The following is a 15,726-nucleotide window of genomic DNA, read 5'->3' on the forward strand; positions in this document are numbered from 1 at the left end:
CCATTTTTATGCTGAGCTACAGTTTCAAAGCAAAGCTTTTCTTATTAATGTTTGGCTCGTATGTTACTTCACATTTAGAAGCGAAATATACCGCTCACATTCAAATACAACCCTTTAAAAACATGGTACCATTCTATGAGCACACATAGTTTAATAATTCAGCCATTAACCGGGAAAGAATGTCGCACTTGACCGGATTCTTCAAATACGCATATATAGTCGCCTTGTATGAACATACTGGTACTTAAGAAATAAAAGGACAAATGCCATTAGCAAAGTACTTGTAGGGGCATACACTAAAATTAGGCACTGTTTCGAAAATCCTGTTGTGCAATAATGCTGAATGCAATTCATGTACTTATTTGAGAACTTGGGCATGGCCGTCTGTAAAAGATTGCAATGTGTAGTTCCTGTACATCTTGTTCAAGGTGAAGAAACACGTGAAATTATGTCTGTACGTGTGCGCAGAATTTATTAGCCATGAAAGAAACGTTGTCACAAAAATGAAGCTTTTAGTATGTTTATTTTTTAAATGTACATGAGAAAAATTGTAATAAAATAAAATTTCGGGTCAGAAATTTCGTTAGGCAAGCCGTTTATTATCACTTCATCAATCTATGAATTTAAGGGCCCATTGGTAGGTGCATTAGAAACAATAAATAAAGAGAGCGCTTTCAATTGTTAGTTGAGCGCATGCATTAAAATTGCGTGTTTTTCATCTCAAGTAGTTTGTCATATAAAACAGTTCATCTCAAGCAGCAAGTAGATTGTTTGATCCCGGTTTCGAAACCACAACCGGTTTCCCTGTTTACCACAGAGAGTTTAGGTGACGCTTGTTCTTGACCTGTACAGGTTATCAATTATGTCTATTCTGATGTGTTACGGAATAGCGACACCATAAACTTGATAACTCAATATACTGCACATGTCAACATAAATATAATTAGTGGTGACTTGAGAAAATCCAGCATTTTCTATTAGCTTAGCGGAGTGCCTGTCAAGATGACAGTTCGCACCAATGATCTTCCATAGCGGAGTTATAAGGCTTTGAAAGAGCCTTGGCCATGTCCGTTCTGGATGAGCGACATGCTCCAAGAAAATCAGCTGGCCTCCCTGCGAGATAAAAGAGGCCATCGTGAGAAAAGTATTTCACTAGTTTTTATAAAAGCAATCGTTTTTATATCCTTCTAAAAAATTTCCATTGTGACCAATGACAAGGGAGACAGCCATCCCCAATATGTACATTCAAGCTCGAAACAAAACCAGGACACAACGCTACAAGCGAAAGTATTGGAGCCTGAGGTACAGTGTTAAGATCGATTATAAAGTAAGCACCTGGAAAAAATAACATGCAAAAAAGTGTTTAGGCTCGAAAGCAAAAACAAATTCTGCAACAAATGTTTAAACACTCTGAAAACAGTCGCATTTTTTTAACCTGCATTTTCTCGCCAGAGGTCAACGCCAGTTTTCCTCCTCAAGCTAGAATATTTCAGATGCTTTGTAGTTGGTAATGCCTATGTAACGACACCATATTTTTGCCCAGAGATATTTTCATTGGGCCAAAGGAATATTAACTCGTATGGAAGAGACAGATAGACAGACAAAGAATTTAATAGCAAGGTCCTGAGACGCTTTGCCCTAGGGCAGAGCTGCGGGCCGCTCCCACGTGGGGACTGGTAGGCCAAGCCTAACCGCCGCATCGTGGGCTCTCTGGACAGCCCAAGTTTGACGTGCATATTCTGAGCTCCGGATGGCAGAGCTCCATTCTTGTTCTGTGATGCGATTGGGTCCCTGTAACGAGGGGCATCGCCAGAGCATGTGTGCGAGATTGCTAACAGCCCCACAGTCGGGGCAAGTAGAGCTGAAAGCCTCTGGAGTGATCGTGTGGAAAAAGGCCAGGTTCAGATAGCACTGCGTCTGAAGCATGCGTAAAGTGGACGCCAGAGGTCTAGCCAGTTTGCAGTGAGGGGGAGGATAAGTCCTCCTACCCAGGTGATAGTGCGTAGTAATTTCCCTCAAAGTAGTGAGAGTGTCCCGAAACTCGAGAACCCCAGAGTCTGAGCTCAATCTTGCTCCCGCGCGGTGGGTTAGTGCGCGCGCTTGGGAGTGGGCAATGTCATTAAGATTGGGAAACGAGTCAAGCTGGGGGTCGAGGTGAGCCGGAAACCACGTGATGGTGTGCGGAGAGATTATCTTGTTCTTGAGAATCTTGTGAGCCTCCTCAGCGATGGATCCTGAAGCGAAAGCCCTGACCGCCGATCTCGAATCAGTGAAGATTTGTGATCTGCTGTTGTCTAGGAGTGCTATAGCAACTGCGACCTGCTCCGCTCTGGTTGGTGTTGAGCACTTCAGGGAAGCCGCATTCACTATCTGTCCGTTGTGATCAACGAGGGCAATGGCGAAGTTACACGACTGTCCATATTGGGCTGCATCGACAAAACATGCCGAGTAAGGATCGTCTTTGGTACGCTTGAGGAGGGCGATGGCTCTTGCCCTGCGTCTGCCTACGTTGTGTCGAGGATGAACATTACGGGGAAACGGTGCAACTCGTAAGTTGTTCCTTTGATTTTCTGATATTTCATATTTCCGCTCTTCCATGAGGATAGGGTTGATCCCAAGAACCGTAAGGATCTTCTTTCCAGCCGCGGTACAGGATAGACGGGCCAGTTGGGCTGACTCCTGGGCCTCGATTATCTCGTCCAATGTGTTGTGCACTCCTAGTTGCATAAGGAGGTCCGTGCTCGCCCGTAATGGAATGCCTAGTACTTTGTTATACTTTTTCTGATGAGAGTGTTTAATCGTTTCTTCTCGGAGTTATACCAGTTGTGCATGGCTGCCACATAAACTATATGACTCATGAGGAAGGCGTGGAACAACCGGAGGAGGTTGTCTTCCTTTAAGCCTCCACGCCTATTCGAGACTGTTGATGAGTCTCATCATGTTCTCAGTCTTAGCTCTGAGCTTGTTGAGCGTAGTAATATTACTGCCATTCGATTCGATGAACATGCCAAGGACCCGAATGGTGTCCACTCTGGGGATGGTACAGCCGCTTTTAGTGTGGATATTGATGTTTATTTCAGACAACGGTTTCCACCCGCTAGGTTTGGGACCTCTCCTGACTGGCCTGTAGAGGAGGAACTCAGACTCGCTCGGGGAGCATCTAAGCCCCGTATTTTCCAGGTACATCTCTGTTTGATCTAGAGCCTTCTGTAGGCCTAATTCAACAGCTCCCTCGTTTCCTCCGGTGCACCAGATTGTGATGTCATCAGCGTAGAGCGTATGATTGATCCCTTCTATGTTGGAGAGTCTTTGCGATAATTTGTTCATGGCGATGTTAAAAAGCAGTGGTGAGACTGCCGCTCCTTGTGGCGTGCCTCTGGGGCCCAAACTGAAATTGTCGGACTTGAGGTCACCGATTTTGAGCGTGGCCTTGCGATCCCGTAGGAACGAGCTTATGTATCTGTGGAAGGCGTCTCCCAAATTGAGCTCTGAGATGGAGTTCAGAATGTGAGCATGGGATACATTATCAAAGGCTTTCTCTAGGTCTAAGCCTAGGATGCCTCTTATATCTCTTGTGGTGTTGTCAATTATTTGACATTTGATGAGTTTCATGACGTCTTGCGTTGACAGGGCCAGACGAAAGCCGATCATGTTGTACGGAAACAACCCTTGTTTCTCGATGTGCTTAGAAATTCGATTGTTTATGGCATGTTCCGCTACTTTCCCCACGCAGGACGTGAGGGAAATGGGTCTGAGGTTTGAGAGACTCGGGGGTCTTCCAGGCTTTGGAATGAGGATGACCGAGGCCATTTTCCAGGACTCTGGGACAACCCCTCATTCCCATAATCTATTAATCTCCTCTGTCAACAATTCTATAGAGCAGTCGTCCAGGTTTCGGAGGGCGCGTTTGGGGATGCCATCAGGACCAGGGGCAGACCTGCCATTTAGATTCTGGAGAGCTTCCGTTACCTCGCATGCCTTGAAGGGGTTATCTAGCTCGGGGCAAGATAAGCCTTTGTAGAGGGGGATAGTCTTCGTCACTCGAGTTGCCCAGTGGCAGATACTTGCGAGCTAATCTGTCGAGTACGGTCTGCAATGTCTCTGATTGTGATGCCTGGTGTAGAACCTTCGCTATCACTTGTGTTTGGTTTGACTTGGTATTGGTATCACCCAGCAGATGCTTGAGTAGGTTCCATTTAGCTCCAACTCTCATCTGGCCATCCACACAATTGCAGACCTCATCCCACTGTTGTCTGCTCAAGGTTTGGCAGTGATCTTCTATAGTTCTGTTGAGCTCCGCGATCTTTTTTCGGAGCCTTGGGTTGAGTTTCTGCCCTTTCCATCGTTTCAAAAGTGACGTCTTAGCTTCTAGATGATGAGCGAGGCGGCTGTCTATCCTGTCCACCTCCAGTTCAGTATGGATTTTCTTTGTCGCCGCGCTGATGTCCTCCTTTAACTGTTCAGCCCACTGCTCGAGGCTAAATGCTGAGTCATGTGTTTGTGCTCGCTCTTCCCGAATTTTGCGAAAGTAATCCCAATCTGTATTAATGAACTCTTTGAGGTCCCCGCTTTTCACGTTGATGGAGGTGGCCAGGATGTTGTGATCACTGCCAAGGTCAACTTGGAGGTTGGACCAAGATGCCGATTCCGCATTCCGTATGAAAAAGAGATCGGGTGTGGTATCCCTAGAGCAGGAGTTGCCGACCCTGGTCGTAAAAGCCGGATCTGTTATAAGCGTGAGGTGAAAATTGACTGTAGTTTGCCATAGGTCAACGCCCTTGCGGTTAGCTTGTTGGTACCCCCGTGCTTGATGCGGAGCGTTGAAGTCTCCGGCCACCAGGAGGGGAAATGTCTTGGCCTTGCTTGTAGCCCTATTAATAATTGCCACGAATCTTTGCCTGAGGTCTTTGGGTGTACTGTATATGGTAAGTATAAAGATACTTGTCTTGAATGGTCTGCTGGGGATTATTTCAACAAGCGAGTGTTGAATCTTATTGGATTTCAGATTCAGATCGTGGGCTATGAACGCACATTTGTTCGTGACTAATGTGCTTATTCCCCTCTTCCCATCAGCATATTGGGTATCCGATTTATAGCCTGGAAGGGTGACCTTATCCGTGAGCGTTTCTTGTAATAAGATTACATGTGGCTTTTCCGAGTGGGTCCGAATGAACTGTTGGAGGACGTTCCTTTTACGATGGAATCCCCTACAGTTCCACTGCCAGATGTTAATTACCCTGTGATGTGCCGCCATGGTGGGACGTAGTAGATAGCTTGTATTATAAAATGATGCGGAGCGCAGCCGCTGCCGACCTTTCAGTGTCGGTGTTATTGACTTTTTCCAACGGTGCGACTGAAGCCATTGTAGAAACGTGGCGTTCCAGATTATCGCATCTGATTCCTAATGCTTTGACCACCTCCGCAAGTTTGTCAATAACAATTTGAACTTTTTCGAGGGATTCATCAATTTTATCTATCGTTTTTTCCAATGTTCGAACGCTGGCGCTCTTGTCTGAGGCATGAACTGCCAGCGCCCTCTTTTTGGGTAAACCATTGGCAGTCGGTTCCGCTACGGGGATCTCCATGGGCGTTTCTACTGCAGAGGCCTGACTGGGTTGAACTGATTCTCGCTTGCTGGCTTGCTTGCTGGCAGTCGGTTCCACTACGGGGATCTCCATGGGCGTTTCTACTGCAGGGGCCTGACTGGGTTGAACTGACTCTCGCTTGCTGGATTTCTTTAGTTCTGCTATTTCTGCTTTGATCTGCTCCATTGCGTATTTTACCGAAGCGTTTTCTCTTTCTTATTGTGCAATCCTGTCGTGCTCTGGCGATTGACCCCCCGTTACCTTTTTCGGTGATTCCTTGACCCGGTCAGCCCATGTGGTACCACGATGAGCAGGCTCCTGAATCTGAACTGCAGGCCCCCTGGAACGAGAGTGGCCTCTGGAGCGGGAGCGGGTCCCGAGGGCCTTGCGGCCTCTGGAAGACGAGCGTTCCGTCGAGCAACCCCTAGAAAGGACACGGTCCTGGTAGCCGCTATCCTCGCCGCCAGGGTCTCGGGATCGGCTCCAGGATCTGTGCGAGCTGCTGAGGGCCGGCTTGAGAGGCATTGGCGTCCCAGTTGGTTGTTTGGATTGGTCGCGGTTGCGCCGTTCTCTTCTCCGTTGTCTAATTACAAACGGAATTTGAAACCTTTGCTTGCAGGTTCTATCAGCCGTGGGATGAGGGCTTCCGCAGAGGGTGCACTTCGGTGTACATTCGTGTTTATCGTCCGGGTTGCTCGCACCACAGCCGCGGCAGATGGCATTTTCAGGGGCTGGGCAAACGTCAGCTCTATGGCCAAGCTTTCCACATGCATAGCAAACGTCAGTTTGTCTGCGATAGAGTGAGCATTTGATTAAACTGGGACCGCTCCTATCGATCGATGGTGGGATCAATGTCACGAATAACTCCCTTGCATGAGTTTTCGGGGGCTGCGATATATGTAATAACTTCGTAGCTTCCTTGTCCAATGAGTATAGCTTTCACATCGGCGTAGGCCATGGCGTTGCGTTTTGATGGCGTGCTTGCCACCAATATGTTTTGCACCACGTTCGGACATATAATATCATCCGCCGTATCCGCCTCCGTAAGTCAAGCAGCGGTAGTGAGGGCTTGGGCAACTCTGAAGTGGCCCATCTTCTTGATGTCCAGTCCTCCACGGGGACGGATTATGACTCGAACATGCTCTTTCGGTAGGCGAGGCAATCTCAAAGCAGTCGTTAGCCGTGTCTTGACACTCGCCGTAGCCTGGCTTTTATTCCCGCCACGTCGCATGTCGGTGAGTCGGCCGCCCTGCCCGAGCGGGTCCTGGATGATGGGTTTTCGCCTGTGTAATGCCATGGTCCACCCAGCGCTTTCATTGACTTCGTCGGGAGAGATATGCTCACCCTCAACGGTGATTTGCATAGCTGTAGACATCGTGGCTTGAGCGTGCGAAACCGCGCTAAGCTCGCCCACCGAGCCTCTGCCGGGCAGGGGTCGCACAGAAAGGTCCTCGAGTGATTGGGAAAATGTCCACCCACCCTTGAAAACTTGACATCGGCGGAATCCTTGCAACTTTAGCCGTCGATTGGTGCCGACATCTTCAAGATGGATGGAAGAGAAAAAAATGCAATGTGCCAGAAATGACAAAACAGGACACAAAACCAGCGACGTCTTACAAACGGAGGTTCAGAGTAATCGCGATAATTTCGGCATTGTCCCTTTTCGCGGCGATCCTGTGGGTCTTGCCATGTCTGATCCCGTGGTGACGCGTCGATTGCTTGCCTCAACTGCCTCCATTGCCTCCATGTTGATGTCGGTGTGGCTTAGCAAACCTCTGTTTCGGGATATAGCAGCGACGGTGACTTAGAGGATGACACAAAGCTTTGGCCAAAGCTTGAGAGAACACGAAAAAACGCTTCAGCAGCTGATTACCCTATTGTCCAAATGGCGCGAGCAGCGCATATGGTGCTTGTTGTAAAAGGGAGCTAAATCTGTATCCCAAACTTTCGTTCGATGAACTAAATAAGATTTAGTGTTTTTATCTTTCTTTATTTGGCAAATATGTTGAAGCAGCGGCTCGTCACATTTTGTATAGTAAATTTTCTCAGTGAGTTTGCTATTTGATCATTTTCTGCTTAATTGCTTCTTTTCCTAATATTTATCGATGACCTTCCTGCTGAAATTTCATCATCTATTCGTCTGTTTGCGGATAATTGCATTCTCTACCGATGTATCTCTACTATTAACGATCCGTCATTGCTGCAGGATGACTTACCCTTTATCCAAAAATTGGTGTTCGACCTGGCTCGTGCAGTTAAATGTATCAAAATGTAAGCTTATGCACGTGTCTCGTAAAAGCTCTAAGTTAGACTTCTCATACACACTAAACACTACCGCGCTATCACATGTGGAATCTTATAGGTATTTGGGCATAGAAATAACAAGTAATCTAAGCTGGTCAAAGCACATCACGTCGCTCTCTGCGAAAGTTTGCAGATTACTAGATTTGATTAGACGATCACTCACGTTTGCTTCGCCAACGGTTAGACTAATCGCATACGAAACTTTCATCCGTACCAAACTTGAATACGCATCCCCTATCTGGAACCCCCATCAAGAGTACCTAATCCAGGCATTAGAGGCAATAAAAAATCAAGCTGCTCGTTTTATAAAATCCAACTATAATTCTCGGTTGAGCGTTACTAACATCAAAGCTTCGATTGGTCTAACCCCCCTGGCATCCCATCGTAAGATAGCAAGTGTCTGCCATTTTTATAAGCAATATTATCATTTTCCTCATTCACGTGAGAGCCTAATTCTGCCGCCCATGAGATCATCACGACGTCTGTTTAATTGTCACAGTGTTCATCGCATTCATGGTTCAGCGAATCCTTTCAATAAATCATTTAGGCCGACTGCCATGTACTCATTGACGCAATCGTCAGTGAAACAAATTATGTAGAATTGAAACTGTTACTATTACACCTGTTTTTTCTACAGTCCCAGTAGTAAGCCCTTGTATCGGCTTTTTCATTTTCATGTGATTGCTGTGTTTACCAGTTCTGGCAATCTGTATTATTGTGTTTTCTTTTTGTGACCCATGATTACCATTTGTTACCCCCCCCCTTTATGTAATGCCCCATCGGGGCCCTTAAAGGGAAATAAATGACGATGATGATGAATCGATCGCGGGTGTGCTCGGTTTCAATAGAATTGCTGCTCCTGGGCGCAAGGCTTGAAACGTAGCTATATTGTATGTTGTGATGCCTTGTAGCAGAGATGCATTATCGCTAGTAGCTCGCTTGCTCTTGTGCACCACAACGGAACACTAAGTTACGACCGTTTATGTGCTATCGGTGTAGTCCGTCATCTATTGTGCGTATATGGTGTGTGCCCATTCACTCATTGACACGTTGGCGACAGAGAGGCCGTGAGCTTTCGTGGCTTTTGGGGCAGACTGTCCACGAAACTTACTAAGACAAGACGCTGCGCTACTTCCTTTGTCATTGCTTAACAAATGGTAATGTCTCTTGCCGATCTTCCTGGGCGTAATCACTTTTTTTAAGGTTAGCGCTACAATGCTGGTGGATGAGGAAATTTCTGTATCGTCGAGGAAAGGCGTAAATCTCTAACTGCCAGTCACACGTATGGTCGTAAGTTGCAGCAGTGGTCCGCAAACCTCACCACACAGCTTCATTGAATTCCTTTGTATGGTAGTCAATATTTTTTCAACGCACACGTATTCAATCCACATGATTGAATCCAGGATGACTGAAGCAGAGGGCGTTAGCGAAAACTCGTTTGCATATCCGACAGCTGATCGCACCGAAGCAAGGTAGATGTGGTAGGGTAGCTGTCACTGAGTCTACGTGTGGCGCGTGGCCGAAAGGGCCATCTCGTTTCTCTAGAACAAACTACTCGAAGCGCATCAAAGGAAGTGCTACACAATTTGGAGCATAGGGCAGTCAAACGAAGATCTTAGGTCATCAATTAAGGAAAGAGACGATAAGCAGAGGATGTAGCAAGAAGTGCAGGGAATGTGACTTCACCTGGCAAAAATGATGGACAGGCCGTATGAGTGAGATGACACAGACAAAGCGCAAACTACAAATATAGCAATAGCCACAAGACATATAATATACTTCAGACAAGAATGCACGAAACAATTTTAAGCTGCTATATAATGATCGAGGTGAAGTGGACACAGAAATGGGAGTGTCACCACTGCCCATGAAATCAAGAAGGCGCGAAAATACCATCGCAGGAATAATGGGATGGGAATCTGTGCAAAGAGAACGGGACAAAACTATCCTTGCTCTTTGCAAGTACTGTTGCGACTGCCATTGTTCGGTAATTTATCAGTTGTGCGTGTGTGTGTGTGTGTGTGTGTGTGTGTGTGTGTGTGTGTGTGTGTGTGTGTGTGTGTGTGTGTGTGTGTGTGTGCGTGCGTGCGTGCGTGCGAGGGCGTGTAACCCCTTTACCAGCTGGGCCGGTCACTAGGTTCTCCGCGGTAAAATGCGTTGAGGATCGGGTCACTATGCTTAGGGAAGTGGCTTGCTTTCCAATAAGCCTTCTTGATGCAAACTTGCGTCTATGTGTGTGCCGTTTTTAATGCCTAATTAGTCTCAGGGTACTTGACGCATTTTGCAAGAGTTACTTTCGATGTATTTAACAGTTTTTAGACCTGTACCGCAGGGCAGTGCATAGCAGAACGGGTAAATGCATCGGAAGGCTGTCTTGAGGGAACAGCGTTTGAAACCAACCCTCACACAAACTTGGGTCACTGAGTATGTGGCATTGTATGGGCCGGTCTTCAACCAACTGCTTTCACGCCGACATGAATCACTGTAGAGCGTAGGCAGGGTAGTAACCGTTGTTCAACGACTCCCTCAGATGCCCACTTACATGCCTTGGTGTGTGTCACTTGTTTTGTGCTGGTGTTCAATGAACATATTTGGTGCCAAAATGGGCCATGATACATGGGTCAGAAGGTGTGTACCGCTCATCGATAAGAGCGTTGACGTAAGCCTTTGTAGGTAGGTATTTGTCACTCGGAATTTACTGCTCTACATGACGAAAAGCCCGCTTCAATTTTGTCCAAAGCTCACCGGAATAAAACGCATGTCACAAGGCTTCCTCGAGGAGAGCAAGCCGACGCTTTAGCAGGTTTCGCGAAAAATGCGTGGGTTATGTGGCGCTTTTCGGTGAACGTCTTTCACGCCGATATTTTAGCGCCTGCGTCATGAATGCGTCATGAATGCACTGTGTATGGGCTGCCCATCAATAAACCTGTCGCCAACCTAGGTCGCTCAGTATGCGCCCCTAGGTGTACCGCAAGCGAGGGAACAATCAGTGTTCGCAGGCACCGGCGCGCCACACTTCTCGCTCCTTAGGCAAGGCGTGGGCTTGCCGGCAGCGTTACTAGATGGCGCAGAGTTTCCGGTAAGAATTTTACGCGCAGGATACGCGGTGGCAGCGCTAGATAGCGCCGAGCGTTCTTAGAAATGAGCGAAAGAGGAGTCCCGCTGCGGTAAATGTCTCACACATTACTGGTGTCTACGATGTCAGTAGCTTGTGTCATTATAGTGATTCAATGCTGAACGCATTACCGTGTACAGTGTAATGGACTATGCCGAATTTCAGAGCATCCCTGCCTCTCTCTTTAGTTTCTCCTCCTCCACAGGATTTCAGTCCGTTAGAATTCTTATTCTACTTGGCGCACTTTCTGGTGGCTATCTATCTATCTATCTATCTATCTATCTATCTATCTATCTATCTATCTATCTATCTATCTATCTATCTATCTATCTATCTATCTATCTATCTATCTATCTATCTATCTATCTATCTATCTATCTATCTATCTATCTATCTATCTATCTATCTATCTACCTATCTATCTATGTTTGTATGACGATCTTTGTACCTAACTGATTTCCCACCAACCTCGGTCACTGCGGTAGCCAGTGGTCGAATATGTAGCTTATCGTGTGCTTTTCTGAGATAACAGGGTTCGAAACCAACCATCATACCAACTTGGGTCACTGTGGATGTGGCAATTCGTGGATCCGTACCACTCTTAAACGAACCTCTTTCACACTGACATCGGTCACTGTAGATGCGGGTCAGATAGGCACATTCGTTTGAAGAAACTCTTCAATGTTGACTTGGGCATGTGCCACTCAATCTGTGCCAGTCTCGAATCAACCTCTTTGATGAAAACGTGGGTCACGGGGTACGTGACTCTGGATATGTGCCGCTTGAAATTTGCGAAAAATATCGAGTAAATTTATTCGGCGCTCATCGGAATCGAACCCACTTCACAAGAGTTCCCTAAGAGCAGCAAGCCGGCCGTCGCACTAGCACGCTGAAACTAAACGCGCTGGGTAGGCGCCGCTTTTGATAAACACCTCAACATGTTGGGTAACTGCGTATTCGCCACTACGAGAAGTTAATTTGAGGGATCGCCAGCCGTTTGTGTGCAGGCGCGAGAAATAAAACCTGGCGGATTTTGCTCCTTGAATATATGACTCTCCCTAGGCACTACGGAGGAGGTTTCTTAGCGCGTCTTGTGGGCGAGTGGGGTCGAGTTTGTTTACGCTCGGACGCTGGCTGCCGTCGAGGTAAAACAGGGAAGCAGCGCGAACGGATGCCCGATTTGGCGACCAGTGGATCGGACAGACTGTCTCGCACCTGTGGCGCGCGTGCTAAGTCAGTCGTGGTGGATCATAGCTTGCGAACGTAGTAGAGCCCGGGCCGCATATATTTGAAACATAGAAGGCAGAGCGCCTTAATTAGCAAGTCTGTCCGACGTACTCTGAGGGGCAAAGTTGTGACTGATGTTGCAGAAGTCCTGGGGCACGGTAGAGCTGAGCTTAACATCACAAGTTGGCCGCTGGGCGTAATTATATTCATTCAATCATATTTTTACTCGTTGTAACAACATGTCATTATTCCGCATTATTGGCGGCGCCTCCAGGACACCGAAGTGGCAACGGGGACACCAAAGCTACAACCCAGACTGGTCTGTGGGTTGGGGCTCGCCGAAGCCTGCGCGTTTCCAACCCACGAACTGCGCTGCTTCTAGCTTTGGTGCCGTCGCTACCCCTTCGGTGCCCTGGAGATCCTGCGCCGCCTACTTCATGCCGGTTATATGTGCCCTCCTGGAGCAGTGCCTGTAAAAGGAATGCAATCTATCGTCGCAACAAAAAACTTCACCCGCGACTTATACAACAGCATTAAGAACCTTGGCCCTTCAGACACAGCGATCACCAAATGGGGCGTCCGTGCCCACTGCATAGCCGGGCGGGCAGTCAGCGGAGCGTTAACTCGACCGTACTCCACAATGTCAGCATGCCTAGGGCAAACGCATACAATACGCTCTAAGAAACCTCCTCCGTAGTGCCTAGGCGGAGTAATATATTCAAGGAGCAAAAGCCCCCAGATTTTCTCGTTCGCGCCCGCTCTTTCTCGCGCCAGCGCACAAGGGGCTGGCGATCGCTCAAATGAACGTCTCGTTTTGCCACTGGGTGTGCGGCAAACAAGGGAATCACTGCCAGCCCTCGCAGGCTCCAGTGTGCCACATTTTTTGCCTCGGGAGCAACCCGTGGACTGCTCAGTAGCACCATTAGATGGCGCAGCGTGTCCAGAAAGAAGCGAGAGAGAGGAGCCCGATTGTCGCGTTACACGTTTCTCAGCGTTTGCACTCGCCTTGCACTTCGGAGTCAATTCTCAGGCTTCGCTGCGGCAGCGCTAGCTAGCGTCGAGTGCTCCTAGGCAAACGCGGAAGAGGGGGCGTGCTACCATACACGCCCTGTGCTTAACTCGTTCTGGCGGTGGCAATACGTCGTGCCCCTATGTCTATGCAATGCTAACGCATTACAGTGGACAGTCATCGTGAGATGTGTTATGCTGCAATTTTTTATTGGCTGATTTCTTACACCATGCTGCCTTTTATTTCAGTTTTGCAGTGCCATCACGCTCCAATTCTTTATGCTGGCAATTTATATTTATTGGTTCGTTCGTGGTCATTGTTTCATTTTTTCTACCGCTCTCAGAGTTTCATCACGTCGTCATAAGAAGTCTTGGCGCTTAGTTAGGCATCATTTGCTTTTATGGCGAGCCCCTCGGCTAGAACGTTCTATCTTTGATTTTAAAAGAATCGTCGTATAACACATATAACCATTTACGCACCAACCGTAATACATCTTGCTAGCCGGCAATCACCTCAAAATAATGTATTCCGCCTCAATGTTTGAGCAAAGTAGTACCTAGCTATCGCGTGAGATTTTTATAACGTTGGGTAATATTACTTAGGAAGGAGTACTTGAATCAGAACTATAAAGTCACGCTAGCTTAGCGGAAAGAATTCTGTCTTTCTCCATAATGGTGGAGAAAGTTTCGCAAGTTTTTTGCTTAATGGGCCCTTCCGTACAGTCCATTTTTATTCAGAATGGTGGTAACATAAAATAAACGCCTACCTTAACGAGTACTCGTTTTGCTTCCTCGAGGACTTTCCTCCCATCTTGAACTGAGCACAGGAGATACGTGAACAAAACCACATCGAATTCTTCATCTTCAAGCTCGTTCATGTTTTCCCCGTGGCACTCAACGAAGCGTTCCAATTCAATCTGCATAGAAAAAAAATTTATTAAAAGTGCGATAAAAACATGTTAACGAAGCCAAATGACCCTAAACAGCAAAGAAACAGTATTGCACATTTTAATGATTGAGTATTGCTGTTTAAAACAAGTCATACGGACAGTTTCCACTTTGAATCTTCCTCTGTGACATCTTTTTCTGATGATCACCAAAAAATAGAATTAGACTTCTGGAAAAGTACAACGTAATCAAACGTTAGTGGCGTTAACAATCACATCAGTGTGTCATATTATAGCCTCGACTATGTCGCATCATCTAGAGGTAGTGACCCCCCGTCATCCTTCTTTAGCTGGTGCGTGTGACCACGCCGAGCTACATTTAGCTTATTCGTGACGTTTTTCTTGCGTAGTTTTTCCCTGCATCCTAATGTGCCCGTGTTCGCGCCTTATTTTTGCCCCCTACACTGGCTAGGTTAACACTGCGCCTATTTTGCATTTACGGATAATTTTTCTTCGTGAGTTGCCTCTATATGTTAATGAATACATACGCTTTGGCGTTTACCCCAGAGAGACTATGTCAGTCCCGTAGCGCCTTGGAACTGGGAAATAAATGCGTAACTAGGTCAAGCTGTTTATTCGTCATAATAATATCACTGCAGATGACTGGTGGCTTTTGAATTAATGAAAATAAAACAGGTCACGTCGCCGTCGCCTCGACATAGTGATTCGGTGCAATAAAACGTTCACCTTATACTCGCGAAAATAATAATCGGCAAAAGGAACAAAGAAAACAGTGACAGGAACTAGGTGACAATAACCAGCAATAACAGGAAAGAAGGTGTTCAGAAGCGGGTCGGAAACGACGTTACAGGGTGACGCTGAATAAAATACTTGCATGCTACAGTTCCCGCCGACCTGTACGCACTGCACGCTCGAACCAGCAAAGTAGAGAAAGAAAGAATATGGCGGAGATATAGAGCCAGCAGCTATGGTGACGCGGGGAGGACGAGACGTGCAAATCGGTGGAGACGCATGTTCCCAGCCTGCAGAAAGGAAATGCATTTTCTATTATTCAAAATAAAATATTGGACAGAACGCAGCAAAGGATGATTAGTATGCTGCCCGGGCTGGATATGAAATGGAATTGGGCTTGGAGCGTTGTGATATGGCCTAAGCAGGATAGACGTGATAAGCGACAAAAATGCTATAGAAATTGTGAGTATCGTCTGCTACTGCTTGAGCCATTCTTTGGCTCCGGAAAGAGCGATGGGTGGACGTGCGTAAGCTACAACATAAGTAAGGGAAACCGAAGTAACAGACCAGCCAGAGAACACTTTCACATTAGTAGGCCATTCCCAGAATTTCGCTTGTATTTTCGTATCGGGTACGTTTGCAGTCTTTTTCGTGGGCCGATTCCAAGACTGCCACTGATATGTGCCACTCGTTATGTGCCCGTTGGAGGAATGCTCGCTATGATGTTGATAGTATAAATAAGCACAGAGATACTGTCAGGTCGCAGTGACGATGAAGGAAAACGTATTGCAATGCTGTCAGTCACGAAGTTAACCTTTTTATTGAGCAAACTTGCGGTCTTCGTTCA

General features: G+C 46.9%; 1 protein-coding gene across 1 annotated transcript in view; it reads right to left on the reverse strand.

The window, feature by feature from the left end:
• Positions 1 to 578: 578 nt before the first annotated feature.
• The window catches only part of LOC135908117 (thiol S-methyltransferase TMT1B-like), a 34,680-nt gene continuing 19,532 nt past the window's right edge, over positions 579 to 15,726 (reverse strand). Inside the window, exons 2-3 of the mRNA XM_065439872.1 lie at positions 14,007 to 14,156; positions 579 to 1,113 (exon numbers count right to left, since the gene is read on the reverse strand). Coding sequence (XP_065295944.1) covers positions 880 to 1,113; positions 14,007 to 14,156 — 384 coding nt within the window. The 3' untranslated portion in view covers positions 579 to 879. The remainder of the gene's footprint in view (positions 1,114 to 14,006; positions 14,157 to 15,726) is intronic.

The sequence above is a fragment of the Dermacentor albipictus genome, chromosome 5, assembly GCF_038994185.2.
Source record: "Dermacentor albipictus isolate Rhodes 1998 colony chromosome 5, USDA_Dalb.pri_finalv2, whole genome shotgun sequence".
NCBI lineage: Eukaryota > Metazoa > Arthropoda > Arachnida > Ixodida > Ixodidae > Dermacentor > Dermacentor albipictus.